Source organism: Mirounga leonina, unplaced genomic scaffold (genome assembly GCF_011800145.1).
Source record: "Mirounga leonina isolate KUSES-001 unplaced genomic scaffold, KU_Mleo_1.0 Mir_153, whole genome shotgun sequence".
Classification (NCBI taxonomy): Eukaryota; Metazoa; Chordata; class Mammalia; order Carnivora; family Phocidae; genus Mirounga; species Mirounga leonina.
In genome coordinates this window covers 4,895,934-4,912,619 of record NW_023270387.1, presented here as the reverse complement: position 1 = coordinate 4,912,619, position 16,686 = coordinate 4,895,934, and the positions used below count along the sequence as shown (strand labels likewise).

Here is a 16,686-nt window from a genome sequence, read left to right as displayed (position 1 = left end):
TGTAGCAAAGCACCGGAACTTCAGAGCAATTGGTCTTTCCTCCCCCCTTCAGGACATCCGTCCATCACACGGAAATTCTTTGCCCAGAAGGGCACTTTGGTGGAAAACTTCGAGATGTAGGGACTGAACTTCGACGAGCTGCTAACTGGCAGATTTTGGAGGAAACAGGTGAGAACGCCGTTGGTACCGCGCATGGCGCGGAATAAATGTGCAGCGACGTTACTCCTGCGGCGGGAGAGCCCGGTTTACGAAGGGAGCCCAGCTCCCCAGCTTCCTGGGCAAAGTCTCCTCTGAGCCCTGAAGTTGGCGTCATCACGGAGCCTTAAGTGACGCTCACGTTCGCGCATGCTCCGTAGGCGGAGCAGCGCCCATCCTGCCCTCTCCAGGCGGAAGTCCCCTTTTGTTTATCAAATTACGACAGTCGTAAACTGAGTGTTGTTTTTTTTTTTTGTGCCGGCTTCCTAGTTTTACGACAACAACAATGGCGGCCACCAGTGGTAGATTTGAAAGTGCGAGGAGTATCGCAGAACGAAGAGAACAGACCAGGATTGCCAGGGCCGAGGTGTTGCGCCAGGTATCTCCGTTCCGGGGCGTTGGAGTCATTTGGAATCGTGGGAGTGGACGGTTCGTGGGAGCCAGGCCTCTGGCTCTCCTTCCCCCGCCCCCTCTCTCGCCACCTCAGTGTCTCTCCTCACCTGCGTGAGGGTCTCCCTTCGGGATGCCCGGAAACTCTTGGTTATTTCCCGCCTCCCTAGACGCGTTGGCAGCCTCCAGCTGCTCGTTCTCTTTTTGGGAAGGCCTGTTTCTTTCCTGAGTTCCCTTACTTCTTAATTTGTCCATTCTTTGATATTCCCGTTACTGGATCTGTGCGCTTTTGGGGAACTCCACCACTAATGACGATTCTGCCAGCGCATGTGACAGCCTCAGTCCTCGCTCTTTCTGTATCTGAGACAAACATTTCCGTTCTCAGAAACACACGTGAGGCGCATTGGAGTAGATTGTTTGACCGTTTCCCTCTCTTGTCTTATTACTGGTATCGATTCCAGGGTCATTGTGAATCCTTAATCCGTACAAGGGTTGACAGCAGAGACTCAGAAAATGTAGTCCCTCGAAAAAGGTTAAGAAACGTTGTATTTCTCACTAAGATGGAGATGTATAGAGGTAACTTAAAAGGAACGGGGGAAGTAAACTGTGTTATCCGACAAGATGTAGTAAGTGTGGCATTGAAGGGGAAAATGTGTAGCTGGAAGCAGTATAGGGTACAAGTGAGGGTTTTTGTTTTTATTGGTTTTAAGACGGAAGAGTTTTAAATAAATGCAGATGAAAAGGGGCTGGTAGAGGAGGCGGGGAGGCATGATGGCTATGCCCAGAGTTTAAGGCGAAGAGTGGGCCATTAGTGTTGGGTAGGTGAAAGGTTGGTATTGTTCTCTGATTTCAGCATATCTAACCTATATGCACAATAAATAGTCTTCATCCTTACCTTTTTGGTGTTTTAGGCAGTTTCTGGAGCGAGTTGGGTTTGAAAGCTAAGGTAAATTTTATAGTGGAGGTATGCATAGAGTTTGGGAAGGACCAAAACCAGCTTTGGAGTTTGGAGAAAGAATGAAAAGGCAGAAGCAGCCTCTTAGGAAGAACTTATTTTATTTGACTGTTGTTGAAAGGTGACTATAAATTAGCAATATGATCGTTTGGTTTTAGAAAGATGATTCTCCCTGAAGCATTTTGGGGGCTTGGGTAGAAGGATATGGGCATTGCAGATTGAAGGCATGGTCAGTCTCCTGACAGTTATGGAAGTCTCAGGCAGTAGCAGTGGGATGGTGAAGGAAAAAGGAGATTCACGTCCTGTTTAAGGTAGGGAGCTTAGGGAGAGGGGAAGATCTACTATAGGTCCCGGGATTCGTCCTTGATTCACTAGAGATTGGTGATGTGATTGGTAATGTGGAAGGAGAGTTTTGTTCTGTTTTTAATCTTTCCTACACTTTGGTAGAAGCAAATTCCTGGCAAGGGACAGACAATAACTGATGAGACCTTATACGAAAGTGGAAAATGGTTTTGTTTTATTTATTTATTTTTTTTGTGAAAAGCAATTGGATAAGTTAATTTTTCTTTTTTCATTGTTTAAGGCTAAAGCCAATTTTGAAAAGGAAGAAAGGTGTAAAGAACTTAAACGACTTCGGGGTGAGGATACATGGATGCTACCTAATGTGAATGAGCGAATTGAACAGTTCTCACAGGTGACTACTAACAGGTTCACTTGATGTAACAGATCTGTCTTTTTTTGTTAATATTGGAAGAAATAACTTTATGTTACTATTTTGAAAAGTTACAGAATGACTATCACAGGTGGCATTACTAATTTTATCTCTGGCAGAAATAATATATTTTAATATTTTGGACATTATAACATTGGGCAGATTTTGTTACTTGAGTTGACTGGTAGAAAGCTTAGCAGATTTCTGGCCCACTTGTATCAACTTATGGACCTAAAAAATTATGCATTTTAAAGTTTAATGTCATGTTTTTTTTGGTCTGAATTCTTGTTTTCCATTTCCATAATTTTAATTTATACTGTCTTGTTATATATTATATGACCCAATAAACTTTTATAAGGATATATGTATATGTATGTGTGTGTGCATACATTTGAGTATAAATGTATTTATTTGATTATATCTGTCAGATGAATCTGTGAATATATTAAGACTAAAACTTCCCTCATATTTTTCTGAAAAGATATCTCAGCTATATGATTTATTAGCGGTGCCTATATTATAGAAGCCTGTTAAAGTTTCTTAGAAGATTTTATTTTGTCCTGTGTATTGTCTCATTTCATGGAAATGTAGTTTTTGGAATACAGATTTTTTTTTTTCCTTCAAAATATTTGTTTTAAAGTAAGATGAAACCAAATTCCTTACCTCTTTAAAACAATTATTTATAGGAACACTCTCTGAAGAAAAAGAAGAAAAAAGATAAACACTCAAAAAAAGTAAAGAAAGAGAAGAAAAAAAAGAGTAGGAAACAGAAGTATGAAAAAAGCAATGAGTCAACAGATAGTTCATCAGTAAGTATGTCTTAAAGCTAACCAAAGCAGCTACTTGAGAAAATTGTATTTAAAGGAGTAATGTATAGAAATGTAAAATATATGAGAACTTAAAAAATATTACTAGTTAGGGTATGAAAATGCCTGGCAAACATCTACTGGGAGGTGTCCAGGAAATACTGGAAAAATGGATCTTAAGTTACAGAGAAAAGTAGGAGGATGGGGATACGATTTAGAAGTCATTGCTCGGGGAAGCTGTTCGAATGGATGGATTGCCCAGGGATGTTGAAAGAGGAACACCAGGAACCAGATGGGAGTAAAGGCCATCAAGTAGAAGTAGTTGGAAAATTGGAAGGAGATGCAAGGGAAGGACAGTACTGAAAAGTGAAAGAGTTTTAAGACATTTAAAAGTCTAGGGATTGCCTGGCGGCTCAGTCGGTTAAGTGTCTGCCTTCGGCTCAGGTCATGATCCTAGGGTCCCGCATCGAGCCCCATCGGGCTCCCTGCTCAGTGGAGAGGCTGCTTCTCCCTTTGCCTCTCCCCCTGCTTGTGCTCTCTCTCTCTGACAAAGAAATAAGTAAAATCTTAAAAAAAAAAAGACATTTGAGAGTCTGTTGCTCTTATTTTTTAATAGAAATTAACATTTTAGTCTTTAAAATAGGACATGTTTATATATTTATCTTTGGGGTCAAAAGGAAGAGAATGCTGTCTTGGCTCTGTCTCTAGCCAGTTCTGGGATAAGAGGACTCACAGAGGAAGGGTAAACCTTTCACACTGATTTTCAGGAAGAAAGAGGTACACTGTTGGGGCACTTGGGTGGCTCAGTCAGTTAAGCCTCTGACTCTTGATTTCAGCTCAGATCATGATCTCAGGGTCGTGAGATAGAGCCCTACATTGGGCTCCATGCTGGACATAGAGTCTGCTTGAGATTCTCTCCCTCTGCCCCTCTCCCTGCTTGCATCCTCTCTCTCTTTCTCTCTTTCTCTCAAATAAATCTTGGGGAAAAAAAAAAGAGGTACATTGTGGTTAGAGAGTGATGAGCTAGAGATGTTGAGGGTTAGTTGGTCTCCTTCAGAGGGTTGTATGTGCGGTTGAATCACTAAAGAGGACCAAAGTCTGGTCCTCTTGTACTTCTAGGAACTGAGTTTTGGGCAGTACACCCTGAGATGATAAATGGCTCATGAAAACCTATCTTATATGAGAATGCAGTTTGTGAATTCATAGTGAGAAATACAGCTGGATAGTTTTGTCAAGTAGCCAGCATATTTTTGTAATGGTAGGAAAAAAATTGTTAAATGTAATTCAGGACAAAGTCAGTTAGAAAATCTTAAAGTGAAAAGAAGGTAGAGGCACTGTTTCCACAATTGGGGATTGAGTTGCTGATCCCATTGAGATCCTGAAAAAATTAAGTTATCCTTTTTCCAAAAAGAAATTTATATACAAAGTTGTTTATTTCAGTGGGATTTATAAAACCGGAATTTAGGCAGAGATCACAGGTTAAGAATCTCTGTCCCGTGGCGACAGATCTGCTAGGCTGAGTAAACATTTATGTAATTTGATTAAGGGTACTTGCTTTCCCTTATTAGAGACACATTGTCCTGTTATATTTCTTTATTCTTTCCTGGAAATATGGTTGACCTTTGAACAACATGGGTTTGAACTTCATGGATCCACTTATAAGCAGATGGTTTTTAGGTAAATACAGTACAGTACTGTAAATGTTAATTTCTCTTCCTAATGATTTTCTTAACATTTTCTTTTCTCTAGCTTACTTTATTATAAGAATACAGTGTATAATACATATAGCATATAACATACATGTTAATCTTGTTAATATTATCAGTAAGTCTTCTGGTCAACTGTAGGCTATTAGTAAAGGTTTTTGGGGAGTCCAAAGTTATATGTGGATTTTTGACTATGTGGGGAGTCAGCGCCCTTAATCCCCTTGTTGTTCAAGGGTTGTCTATATATATAAGTCTTTTTGTTGCAACTCATGAATGGAATTTTAAAAAAATGAATAAACAAACAGGAGAACCAGAACTATAAATATGGAGAACAAACTGAAGTTTGCCAAAGGGGAGGGCTCTGGGGGTGTTGGGTAAAATGGGTGAATGGAAGAGGGAGGTACAGGTCTCCGGTTATGGAATGAGTAGGTCACGGGAATAAAAAGCAGAGCATAAGGAATACAGTCAGTGATTATAATAGCAATGTAATGGGGCGGATGGTAACTACATTGTGGTGAGCGTAGCATAATGTATAAACTTGTCAAATCGCTAAGTTGTACACCTGAAACTAAGGTAACATTGTGTGTCAACTATACTCAAATAAAAGAGAAAGAGGAAAAACCTCTCAAATGTGTAGGCTAACAGTAAAACCCCTCTGAATCTTGGACTTCAAAAACAAAATTACCGAGATTAATTTTATGGCCTAGCCTGTGATCAGTCTTGGTGACAATTCCATGTGTATTTGAAACGTATATTCAGCTGTTAGGTGTAGTGTTCTATAAATGTCAGTTTGGGGAAGTTGATTAATAGTGTTAAGTCTTTTGTATTCTTACGGATTTTCTGTTTTCTTCTATCAGTTTCTGTGAAAGCAGTATTAAAATCTCTAGCTGTAGTTGTAGAAGTTTGTCTATTTCTCCTTTAGTTTTGTGTTTTTGCCTAATGTATTTTGAAGCTTTATTAGGTATATACACATTTAGTACTATTATATCTTCTAGATGAACTAGCCATTGTATTATTGTGAAATGTTTCTCTTTATCTCACTTGACATTTTTGTTTAGGGTCACTTTGTTTCATATTAATAAACTCTCTTCCGTTTTATTATTTGTTTTTTTCATGGTATATCACTTTTTATTCCTTTAGTTTTAATTTTTCTATTTTGGTTTTATTGAATGTATTTCTTGTAGACTGATTATTTGGGTCTTGCTTTTTTTTTTTTTTTACCTAGTTTATCAATTTCTTCCTTTTTAATTAGAGGATTTTCTGTACTAGGTAATATGGTAGCCATATGTCGCTTTTAAAAATTTAATTAAAATTCATTAAAGTTATATTAGGTTGAAAATTCATTTCTTCATTCTCACTAGCCAAATTTTTTAAGGGCTCAGTAATCACATCTGGCTAGGTTAGTGGCTCCTGTACTAGGCAGTGTAGGTATAAAAAAAATTCTGTTAGATAGCAGTGGTTTAGATCATTTATGTTTAATGTAATTATGGATCTTCCTTGATTTTCGATTGGGTTATGTCCAGTAAACCCATTGTAAGTTAAAAATATCATAAGTCAAAAATACATTTACTACACCTAACCAACTGATTATTATGGCTAAGTCTAGCCTACCTTAAACGTGCTCAGAATACTTGTAGTAGCCTACAGTTGGGCAAGATCCTCTGACACAAATACTGTTTCCTTAGCTCAGTGAGATTGTCATATTTAGCTTGAGTTTCCCTTCCTTGTGCTTTGGTCTGGGAGGTGCTTCCAGGCAAAAAGCTGTCGCATTCACCCCATTTGTTTCCCTTTTCAGGGATCACAGCCCTGTATTACTGAGATACAACGTTCTGAGAACAGTTTCAAATATTTTCTATTATTACTTCTATTTCTATGTATTTTTAGTCTGATGCCGTTTATTTTGTCATGGTCAGAAGCAGAAGTCCTCAGGTTCCTTTAATATTTACTGGTAGCACTTGCTGTCTTGGTTCTACCTTCTAGATTTTTTTCTGATACGATTAGGGGTGTGGTTATTACGAAGGCCACACATGAGAGGAAGAGTTCTGGGAGCTGTGTTAGGTCAGGAGGCACATTAAGCTTGATGGTGTATGAATTCTCCAAGGTAAGGTGGAGGATTGAAACTAAAATCAGCAGAAGAAATGAGGTCATAGCATATTTGGGAGGAGGAACAGCAATTGTGCAAAAGGATTGAGGTGATCGTATAGTGGTGAAAATGAGAAACAAAATTAGTAGAAAGGGAATGAAGGCAGGCAAGTTCTATAGAATTGTCCAGGTTTCACTGTTCTGTGAATGAATAATAATACGAAGTGTATCACTGAGGTTTCTTTCATTCAGTGCCTGGTATTTAAAATGCTTGAATGCTAGCTGCTAATTAAAGTTTCTGACTAGGGCTGTTGGAAGAGAGGAAAAAGGATTTAATTAAATTTAGTGCACCTTTACTGAATGTCAGTTCTTCATCAGACTCTGGTATAGACACAGGGAATACAAAAATAGAGGTTTTTTTCAGGCCTTTGGGGAACGCATTTTCTAGTTAGATAAATAGATATGTAATTTCAGTGTGTAATCTCATGATGCCAAGGCAGAACAGTATAGTCATTGGTTAAACAAGATAGTTAACTTTTCTCTCCTATGAAAGAAATCAGGCAGGTGTCTGGGACTAGTGTGGTCTTCTGGGACTAAGGCTTCTACTGTTTTGCTACTCCCTCAGCATTACAGCCTTAGCTCTTAGTCTAGATAACAAGAAAGAGGATGCCCTCTCTTTCATCATTTGACTTCCAGAAAGTCCCGCATAATGCCTTTATTTCCATGTCGTTGGACACTTGATCATAAGTCTTCAGTTTCCAGCAAGGGAGGCACATTATGTCTCCAAATAAAAGAGGGTTCTTTTGGCAAGAAAGAAGAAGAGCTTTGTGACAGGGAGCCATAGAAGAGGTCAGATGTGTTCTCTTTATATTACTCCCAGGTGTATTTAGGGTGGGGGTTGGAAAAAAGAAGGGGAGCAGGAAAGACTGGAGCCCAGGAAACTAATTTGGTTATTCCAGTTGTCTAGGTGAGAGATAAGAGGATGTGATCTAGGATACTTTAAGGGAAGGGGCACGTATTAGCTGGGACTCTGGGTTGCAGGTAACAGAGATTAAACTTAAATTGGCTTATTCAGAAAAAAGGGGCAATTTATTATTAGAGTACAAAAGTCCTAGGACATGTAGGTATGGGAATGCGGCTGAGTTTCAGGAATGGCTGGAATTAGAGTTGCGAATGCTTTTATGAATCATCTTGCCATTTTCCATGTTTGTTTTTCTCGGAGTTCAATTTTTTTCTTGGTAACAGATCAGTTTTTTTGCTGAATTCTAATCCTCATGACAAAAATAGCTTCTGCCAGTGCATTTCCATTTCTCTTTAGTTTTAGAGCAGCCCCATTTAGTCTTGATTTCAAATTCCTGGAGAGCAACTCAGATTGGTATGAATTGGGTTAGATACCTACCTTTGAACGAATCGGCTGTGGTCAGGGATGGAAGTGGGCTCCCATGGTAGGCATGTGGTGTTCACTCTATGATGTATTTGAGAAATACTTTGGAAATGAAAATAGTAGGTTTAGATGGGAGGGGTAAGTTGATCCTGAGATTGTTGACGTGGATAAGTGGGTGGTTGGTGGTACCATGCATGTAATTGAATTCAGTAATAGAGGAGGAGGAACAGGTTTTACGGAAGAGATGATGGGTTAATTTTTTGTTCTTAGTGAGTTCAGCATGGCATCCAAATATAGTCGGTAGTTGGTTAAATCGCTGAAACTTTGGGTAGACAGATTTGAAAGATCTCAGCACAGCTGGTGGTAGCTCGAGGCATGAGAGTGGATTTACTGGCCAAAGGGGAATGTTTAGAGATTAAAAAATGTAGTGGGCAAAGAATGGAACCCCAAACAACATTGATATTGCAGGGCTGAGCACAGGAGGAAAAGTGCATGAGGGAAATGGAGAAGAAACCAAGAATGGGAGGAGAACTAGGAAAGGTCATGGAGGTTGAGATGGTGAGTTATCCAGAGTTATATTCAGCAGAGGTCTAGGGAGATAAAGACAGAAACATTCTGCTGCATTGGGCAAAGTGGAAACCAGTGGTGACCTTTGAAGTTGTGTAGGTTAATGGGGACATTAGCCGTATGATAGAGTTTGAGGATTGGGTGACAGTGAGAGGGGATAGACTGCTGTTTTAAGAATTTGGCTTAGAGTACAAGTTGGAAGATAAATGGCTGCTAGAGGGAGACATAAGGGCAATCAAGATTTCCCTTCTTCCCTCATTCACACACACACACACACACACACACACAGGATGGGGAATACGTGAGCATATTTCTAGGTCAATAGCTTCGGTTGAAGCTGCAAGAGAAGGAGACAATTGATGGTGCATGGTCCTAGAGGAACAGGAGTGGTTGGGGCCAAGATCTGTGGAGGAGGACCTGCCTTGAAGAGGAAGAGTTAACAGGAGATAAGGATAGGCACAGGCATAAATAGTTTTGTTGGAGGTTGGGAGGAAGCTAAAGTGGCTTCATTTTTATTGATCGAGGAAGAGGAGAGATCCATTTGCTGACTGTGTGGGGAATGGGAGTTGGTAGAAAACTTGAGGGAGTTGTGTAAGAAGATGATGAGCATCACCTCTCTGCCAAGGTATTAAGCAAGGTCTTGGGGATACAAAGTAGGCAAGAGCATATGTGGTTGCTTTCTCATAGAACTTACTACGAGACATTAATCAGATAGTCACACAAGTAAATGTAAAACTGATAAATGTTTCAAAGGGGAGTAAGCCAAGGGAGTGGAAGAGAGAGCTGACCAGGGGCCAGTAAGAGGAATACTAGTTGTGACTGAGAGTTTAGCTCAACTGAAGTTGTAAAGGTCATGATGATTGGGGTTTATGCAGGGGTGGAGCTGGTTTGCGGCTGTGGTGTTGAAGCAGCTGGTGGACCTGATCAGTGACTTTCAAGTGATGGGTTAACATCTCAGAGGGTAGAGAAAACCTGTAGTTTCAGAAGAAGGCCTTCGAGGGGTGCCTGACTGGCTCATTCGGGAGAGCATGCCACTCTTGATCTTGTGGTTTTAAGTTCAAGTCCCACGTTGGGTGTAGAGACTACTTAAAAATAAAATCTTAAAAAAAAAGAAGGCCTTCACCAGAATCCTGTGGAACACTAATGTAAACTTTTTTTTTTAAGCATGATCTTAGCAAATTGGCACTCCCCCGAGGAATGTGTTAACTTTTTCAGATTATAAACTCCCTTTTTAGTGGATAACACCAAGTGGTGGGAACCAAGTCTTCAAATTGATTTTTTTAAAAAAGTTTTTATTTAAAGTCCAGTTAGTTAGCACATAGTGTTATGTTAGTTTGAGGGGTACAATATAGTGATTCAGCACTTCCATACATCACCCTGTGTTCATCATGACATGTGCAGTCCTTTCAAAATTGATTTGACAATGTAACTGTGAGTAGGCCAGAAACGTATTTATAGTGATGATCTTAAAAATTACAACTATATATGTAATTGGCTAGTTCTAATGTTTCTATAACTCCAAATCAAAGCCTGAGTGAATGAATGAATGAAATCTGCTCTGCATTGGGAGACAGTTGGCAGTTGAGGTGCCAACACACAGGTATGTTTACTCCACGTGGATTGTACCTTTTTTTTTTTTTTAAGATTTTATTTATTCATTTGAGAGAGAGAATGAGATAGAGAGAGAGCATGAGAGGGAGGAGGGTCAGAGGGAGAAGCAGACTCCCTGCCGAGCAGGGAGCCCGATGCGGGACTCGATCCCGGGACTCCAGGATCATGACCTGAGCCGAAGGCAGTCGCTTAACCAACTGAGCCACCCAGGCGCCCGTGGATTGTACCTTTTACCAGACATACTGTTGTTCTCCAGTTAGGTAATTATCCAGAACTTTGTGGAATGAAGGAATATTGTTCTTAGTCAGGAAATCCTCTTTTTCTTCCCTTGGCCTCCAAGTTCCTCTGCTGTGCATTAGCCAGTGTTGTGTGCTAGGTGATTTCTAGGATCTTTCCTGCACTTACATTGCACAGCTCCAAAGAGTAGATGGTAGAGCCAGGAAGATCTAGATTTCTATTCTGGTTCTCCTACTTGGATACCATGTAACTTGGGCAAGTTACCTAATTTTGGGAAGCCTTTCTTATCTCTAAGACCAAATAGTATTTTATGTAGGGTAGTTTTAAGGAGTCCGCTTGAGAACATATGCGGAAGTACTTATTACAGTACTTAACATAGAAGGAGTTGATTGATGTATTTGTGGAAAACAGAACCCAGAACTTGGCACAATGCTGAGCACATAGGGGATGTTGGCTAAATACTTTGTAGCTGATTTAATAATCTGGTATTTAAACACAGTAACAAAGTGCTTTACCAGCCTGGCTGTTAACTGAGATCTCTGCATTTTTAGACCCAGGGAAATTTAAAAATTTGAAACTTAGAGGCAAAGTCTTTTACTTGAGTGTTGTTTCCCTTGTTCTAGTTAAACAAAGATGTCAGTATTGCTTAATGTTGGTAGGAACCGAAGCTCTGTGTTGAAGTGAGTTTTCTGCTGTCAGTTCTAATCTTTTGTTTTTGCTTTCCCTCGGCATGACAACAGTCATGGTGTTTCATGGGCTTATCCCAAAAGAGTGGGTTTATGTGTTTTGTTCAGATTTTCATTGTAGCTTTTTAAAGGGGAAGCCTACTGTAAGGATTTTTTTTTAGGGAACCGAGTTCACCATTTAACAGCACAGAATTTTTATATGCAAGTCTGCAAGTTTGAGAATTTCACTTATATGCTAAATATTCTTAGAGCTCTGAAGACGAGTGGGTTGAGGCTGTCCCATTGCAGATTCCTGGCAGAGAAAAGGCCTGGAAAGTGAAAGGTGAAAATTCAGAAAGAGAAGACAACCCAGTTATTCAGGTAAGTCACCTGATTTTAAAGAAAGAAGTGTGAACAGCTAAGAATAGATGAATGTTAAAATGACAGATGGTTATAATTGCTTCAGGAGAAAAATTAGACTTTGAAAACAGTATATACTTCTATGAATAATTCTGGCAGTGATGCTGTTTGCTTAGTCTTTGTACTTCGTTCTTCTTCTGTGAGAAAAGGAGTACTGACCTCTATTCTGGTCCCATAGAGCATTTCCTCCCGTTGGTTGTGGCTAGAAAAGCGTCACTTTCCTCTCCTGTACTGAAGCTCTGTACTGTTACCTGTATCTGAGTTAGTAGAGTTAGGTCACTTTTTATTTCCCTTCACTGCATCATGTCATAATTTCGGTTAGCAGTACTTAGAGTAGAAGAGTTCACAGATTTGGGGCTGTTGTTCATTTGCTGCCATGGGAATACGGTTTATATGCTGTTAGCTGCGGCACAGAAAAGTGGAAGGGACTGGTGTTCGAGTGCCTGTTCCATGTCAGGCACCACACTGTGCGCCTTAAATCTGTTCTCTGGTTGACTCCTGAAAGCAGTCCTAAAAGGTATGAATTTTATTACATTTTACAGGAGAGAGACTAAGGCATCGAGAGACTAAAAAACTTGCTTCAGGGTGGGCAGATGTAGGATTTGAGCTGGGTTTGTGTGCCCAGAGACTCTGCTGTTGTTACCAAGTGTTTTTTGTTCACTTCTAATCAGTTTAGATTGAAATAACTTTTTTTTTTTAAAACAGAGAGATGAGTGGATGACGGTTGATTTTATGTCTGTTAAAACTGTGTCCTTATCATCACTCAAAGCTGACAAGGAGGCTATGAGGAAAATAGAGCAAGAGAAAACCCAAGCCCTGGAACAGGTAAGAGTATTGAAAATGCTTTAACTTCCAATTTGCCTTTAATAAGCAATGAGATATTTATATAAATGCAGTTTTACTTGTGAAATATTATATTCTCTTTTGTGGTATTTAATAACATTAGTGGGGATAACTATGAAATGTGGCAGAAGTTCTTAAAGATGAATCTTCCTACAGGAGTAGGAAGCCAGTTTAATGCTATCTAGATTGCTAAATCCATGGCGTATATAGTTGGGAATATTGAGTTTGGTTCACGGCTTGGATTCAGAAGAGTTTCGGGCTTGAACTGTGCTGCCTGTGTGGTCTGAAACTCTTCAAGGTGAGACTTTATTTGAAAGTCTGCTCGTGTTGATAGTACTTTGAAGTGCTTGGCAGGAGTGGATGCCAGTGCTTTGTGGAGGATCACACTGTCAGTTTAGGCATCGCAGGTTTCCCAGAAGAAAGCTTATAATCTAGAATCACAAGATACATGAAAATACAAGGATAGTCCATAAATGGCAGTCATGTGAAATAATGAACAGTAGAATCAGACCCACAAAACCTTACCTGTTGGAGTATTTAATAGCTTTATACAGTATGGAAAATGTGAGTAAGAAATAAAAGATTTTTATGAAGGGAGATCTGGGAAAGAGCCAACAAGAACTTGTAGAAATAAAAAATACCACAACTGGAATTAGAATTAGAAACTCAATAAATGAGTAAACAACAGATTGAATATACCTGAAGAGAGAATTAGTGAACAAGAAGATCGTCTTTACCTTGAACACACCGTAGAGGGACAAATAAATCAAAAAGGTGAGAATGATCGTAAGTCCTGTGAGCAATGTTGTTTTCTGTCTGCCCCCCCCCTTTAATTTTAATTCTGAAAATGCAGGTGTGGTTCATGGTATTGGCTTATTAAGTAAGCAGCTATTCATATGGAACATGTGGAGGGCAGGGATTTTGGGAGCATCTTGACTGAGCTCTGGAATGTATCTTTGTCTCTGAGATCTGACGGAGTCGGAGTCCTTGTGTTCAGAGAGGAGAGGGAGAGCACATGTAGCACCAGGGGGATGACCAGTGTGCGTGGAGCTGCGTGAGGTCTGGAGGTTGGGATTATCCAGGCCATGACAAGCGTGCTTCTGAAATCCTGCTCTGCTATTGTTGGGCATTGATGTGTTGGTGTGTTAGGGTTACCTGGCTTGTGGTCTTATGTTCTGTTTACATATCCTGTTTAGGCCTGTTCTCCATATCAAACCATAGAACATAGTAAACCCTTGAATATCTTTAGCAGATTGAAGTAGTGATCAGTTATTCTTAGAAATATGATTACATAAAACCATCTTCATTATCCTAAGAAACGGTAATAATTTTTTCTTATCTCACCACCTTTCCAGCTTTGAATTCCAGGCTTTCAAGTTAACATAATCTTTTCTTACAAACACTTATATGAACTTGTCTGATTCATTCGAGCCAGCATCCATGGATCTGCTCAGTTGCCTCTGGAGTTTTTGTCTTTTGCATGTGTATCATCTTTTTCATTACTGCTGGAGTGTCCCTTATTAGTTGTGTGTCTTCTCCTCTGTGTGCCTTACTTGTCTCATGTGTACTGGAGTTCGTGTGTGTGATGAACTGGGGACAGCCCCTGGAACGGGTTCAGGCCCTGATTTACTCTTGTGTGGGCAATTTCAATAAGCTCTTCATTTCTCACCCAGCATCCTACGATGGATGTCAGGTTGATCTTTTCAAAGTACAGCTCTGATCATAGTGTTACTCTGTTTAGAAGTCCTCGTGATTCAAGGGAAGGGTAATGTCTTAACAATTTCTAATGTTGGGGCGCCTGGGTGGCTCAGTTGTCAAGCGTCTGCCTTCGGCTCAGGTCATGATCCCAGGGTCCTGGGATTGAGCCCTGCATCGGGCTCCCTGCTCGGCGGAGAGCCTGCTTCTCCCTCTCCCACTCCCCCTGCTTGTGTTCCCTCTCTCTCTGTGTCTCTCTCTGTCAAATAAATAAACTCTTAAAAAAAAAAAAAATTTCTAATGTTTCTGGTGGAAGAAGCTCAACTAGTGGTATTTTGTGCCACCCTCTTTCCTCATTCTGTCCTTGAGGATATGGAGTAAATTTTCTTCTGGAAAATTGGGAAAGAATGCACTGGGCAGACTTGGCTTAGCCCTGCACTTCCTGCTTATGGACCAGGCTGCCTGCAGAGCTCATGTGTGGGGTCAGGGGACGTGGGGTTGGCTCGGTGCTGACTACACCTGGGAAAGTCTGCCTCATTGTGCCGTTCAGTGAATAGGCCCATTTGGTTTTTACTGAAAGAAAAGTTCTCTTCCAGTTTAGCCTTCATCAGCAATAAAGGTAGTTTTTGTCTTTTATTTCCTTAAGGTTTTGTTGTATTTATAACTTGTTCAGAGCTTGCATGGAAAAGAAAGATGCCATATGCACTCTTCTCCTTTAAAGGCCCCCACCCCCCACCCCAGAACTGCCACGAATCGAGTCAAACACATTGGTTTGGATTCTTTCTCTTAGGTAATTTGTACCCCAACCAAACTGGTGTAATCACTCTCCCTCATATGTCTCTGCAAATTCCTGGCTCTGCCTCTTTGTTCATCTGGTTCTTTCTAAGTGAATTCTCTTTCTCTCTGTAAGTCTGCATCTTGTTTATCCTTCAAGGCCTAACTTGATATGTACTAAGAAATTTTTCCTCTTTAACTGAAATAAATGGACCTTGCCTTAGAATCATATGTTGATTCTTATAATGGGAGTGGGGATAAAATGAAGATAATGGGAAGAAGTCTGATGATGGTCCTTCAATGAAGCTTCAGTGTGAAGTGTGTTGATTTTATGTCTCTTCTGGTTTTTTCAGAATATCATTTCTTTTGTGCTCTAGGCTGGTGTTTTTCAAAATGTAGGTCATGTAATTGAATTATTGCAATCAGCATTTAAAAATATAAAATATCAGCATGTATTATGTATAATAAAGATACTTTTTTTTCTCTTTTTTTATACTTTTTAAAATGAATTTATTTATTTGACAGAGATAGAGAGAGGGAACAAGCAGGGGGAGGGGCAGAGGGAGAGGGAGAAGCAGGCTGAAGAAGGAGCCCCGATGTGGGGCTCGATCCCACGACCCCGGGATCATGAGCCAAGCCATGATCTGAAGGCAGCCACTTAATCGACTGAGCCACCCAGGCAACCCCACATTTTGTTTCCTAAAACCTTTGTTTTGGACACACACACACACACACACACACACATCCAAGCACACATACAGTCTCTCTTTGGGTGAAGGTCACAAAAAGATTTGCAAACACATGCTCAAGGCTGTGTCTGTCGTCTGGGCCTCTTCTGCCCGCACTGTGCTATAATCTATGGGTGATAGCATGTGTCTGTAGACCTAGTCTATAGACCATTATAGAGATGCCTACCGGTTTCTCAACCTTCTTTTGCAAGCAGGAGGTGTCTGCACCCCAGTCCTTGGCTTCATGTGCTGAACTGGCTCCATTCCTCTTTCACTTGGAGCGTTTGTAGTATTTATTACCTTACAGCAGTTGGACTAAGTAAGGGCTGTTACTTTCTGCTCGCACATAGAGCCCAGTAAGGCCTGTGGTATTCAGGTCACTTTACCACTTTACATTTCTGTTCTGGTCCACAAAGATGTTTATCTTGTTTTGAACTGAAGTATGTTTTGTATTTTGTGTATCTTTTCTGTTTGTCCTGAGCAAAGAGATTGTGATGAATGGAACCTTTATAAGCCATTTTGACTAGAAGGCCTGAGTGTGTTTTAGAGATTGATTTATATTGATATATTTTATTTCTGGTTCATTCCTTTTAATCACTATGTAGTCTTTCATCATCTAACTATGCCATATGGTAGATGTCCATTTTTGTGGGAATCTGTTTTTCACTATTTACAAACAATGCTAAATGAAGATCCGCGTGTGTATTTTCTGATGCACGTGTGTGTGGACTTCTCCCTGGTGCACATCTAGAAGTGGAATTGCTAGGTTATAAGATATGCACTTCTCTTCTTTTATAAATACTTGCAAAGAGATTGTAACAGCTTATACTGCCCCAACAGTGTATCTATCCTTTCTTTCTCTCTCTCTCTCCTTCCTTCCTTCCTTCCTTCCTTCCTTCCTTCCTTCCTTCCTTCC

The 16,686-nt window shown here is 40.2% G+C and overlaps 1 protein-coding gene across 1 annotated transcript in view; it reads left to right on the top strand.

Moving 5' to 3' along the window:
- The first annotated feature begins 429 nt into the window (after positions 1–429).
- CWF19L2 (CWF19 like cell cycle control factor 2) overlaps positions 430–16,686 on the top strand; it is a 121,720-nt gene continuing 105,463 nt past the window's right edge. The window contains exons 1-5 of the mRNA XM_035008840.1: positions 430–574; positions 2,124–2,234; positions 2,939–3,061; positions 11,581–11,691; positions 12,436–12,555. Of these exons, the coding sequence (XP_034864731.1) occupies positions 482–574; positions 2,124–2,234; positions 2,939–3,061; positions 11,581–11,691; positions 12,436–12,555 (558 nt within the window). The 5' untranslated portion in view covers positions 430–481. The remainder of the gene's footprint in view (positions 575–2,123; positions 2,235–2,938; positions 3,062–11,580; positions 11,692–12,435; positions 12,556–16,686) is intronic.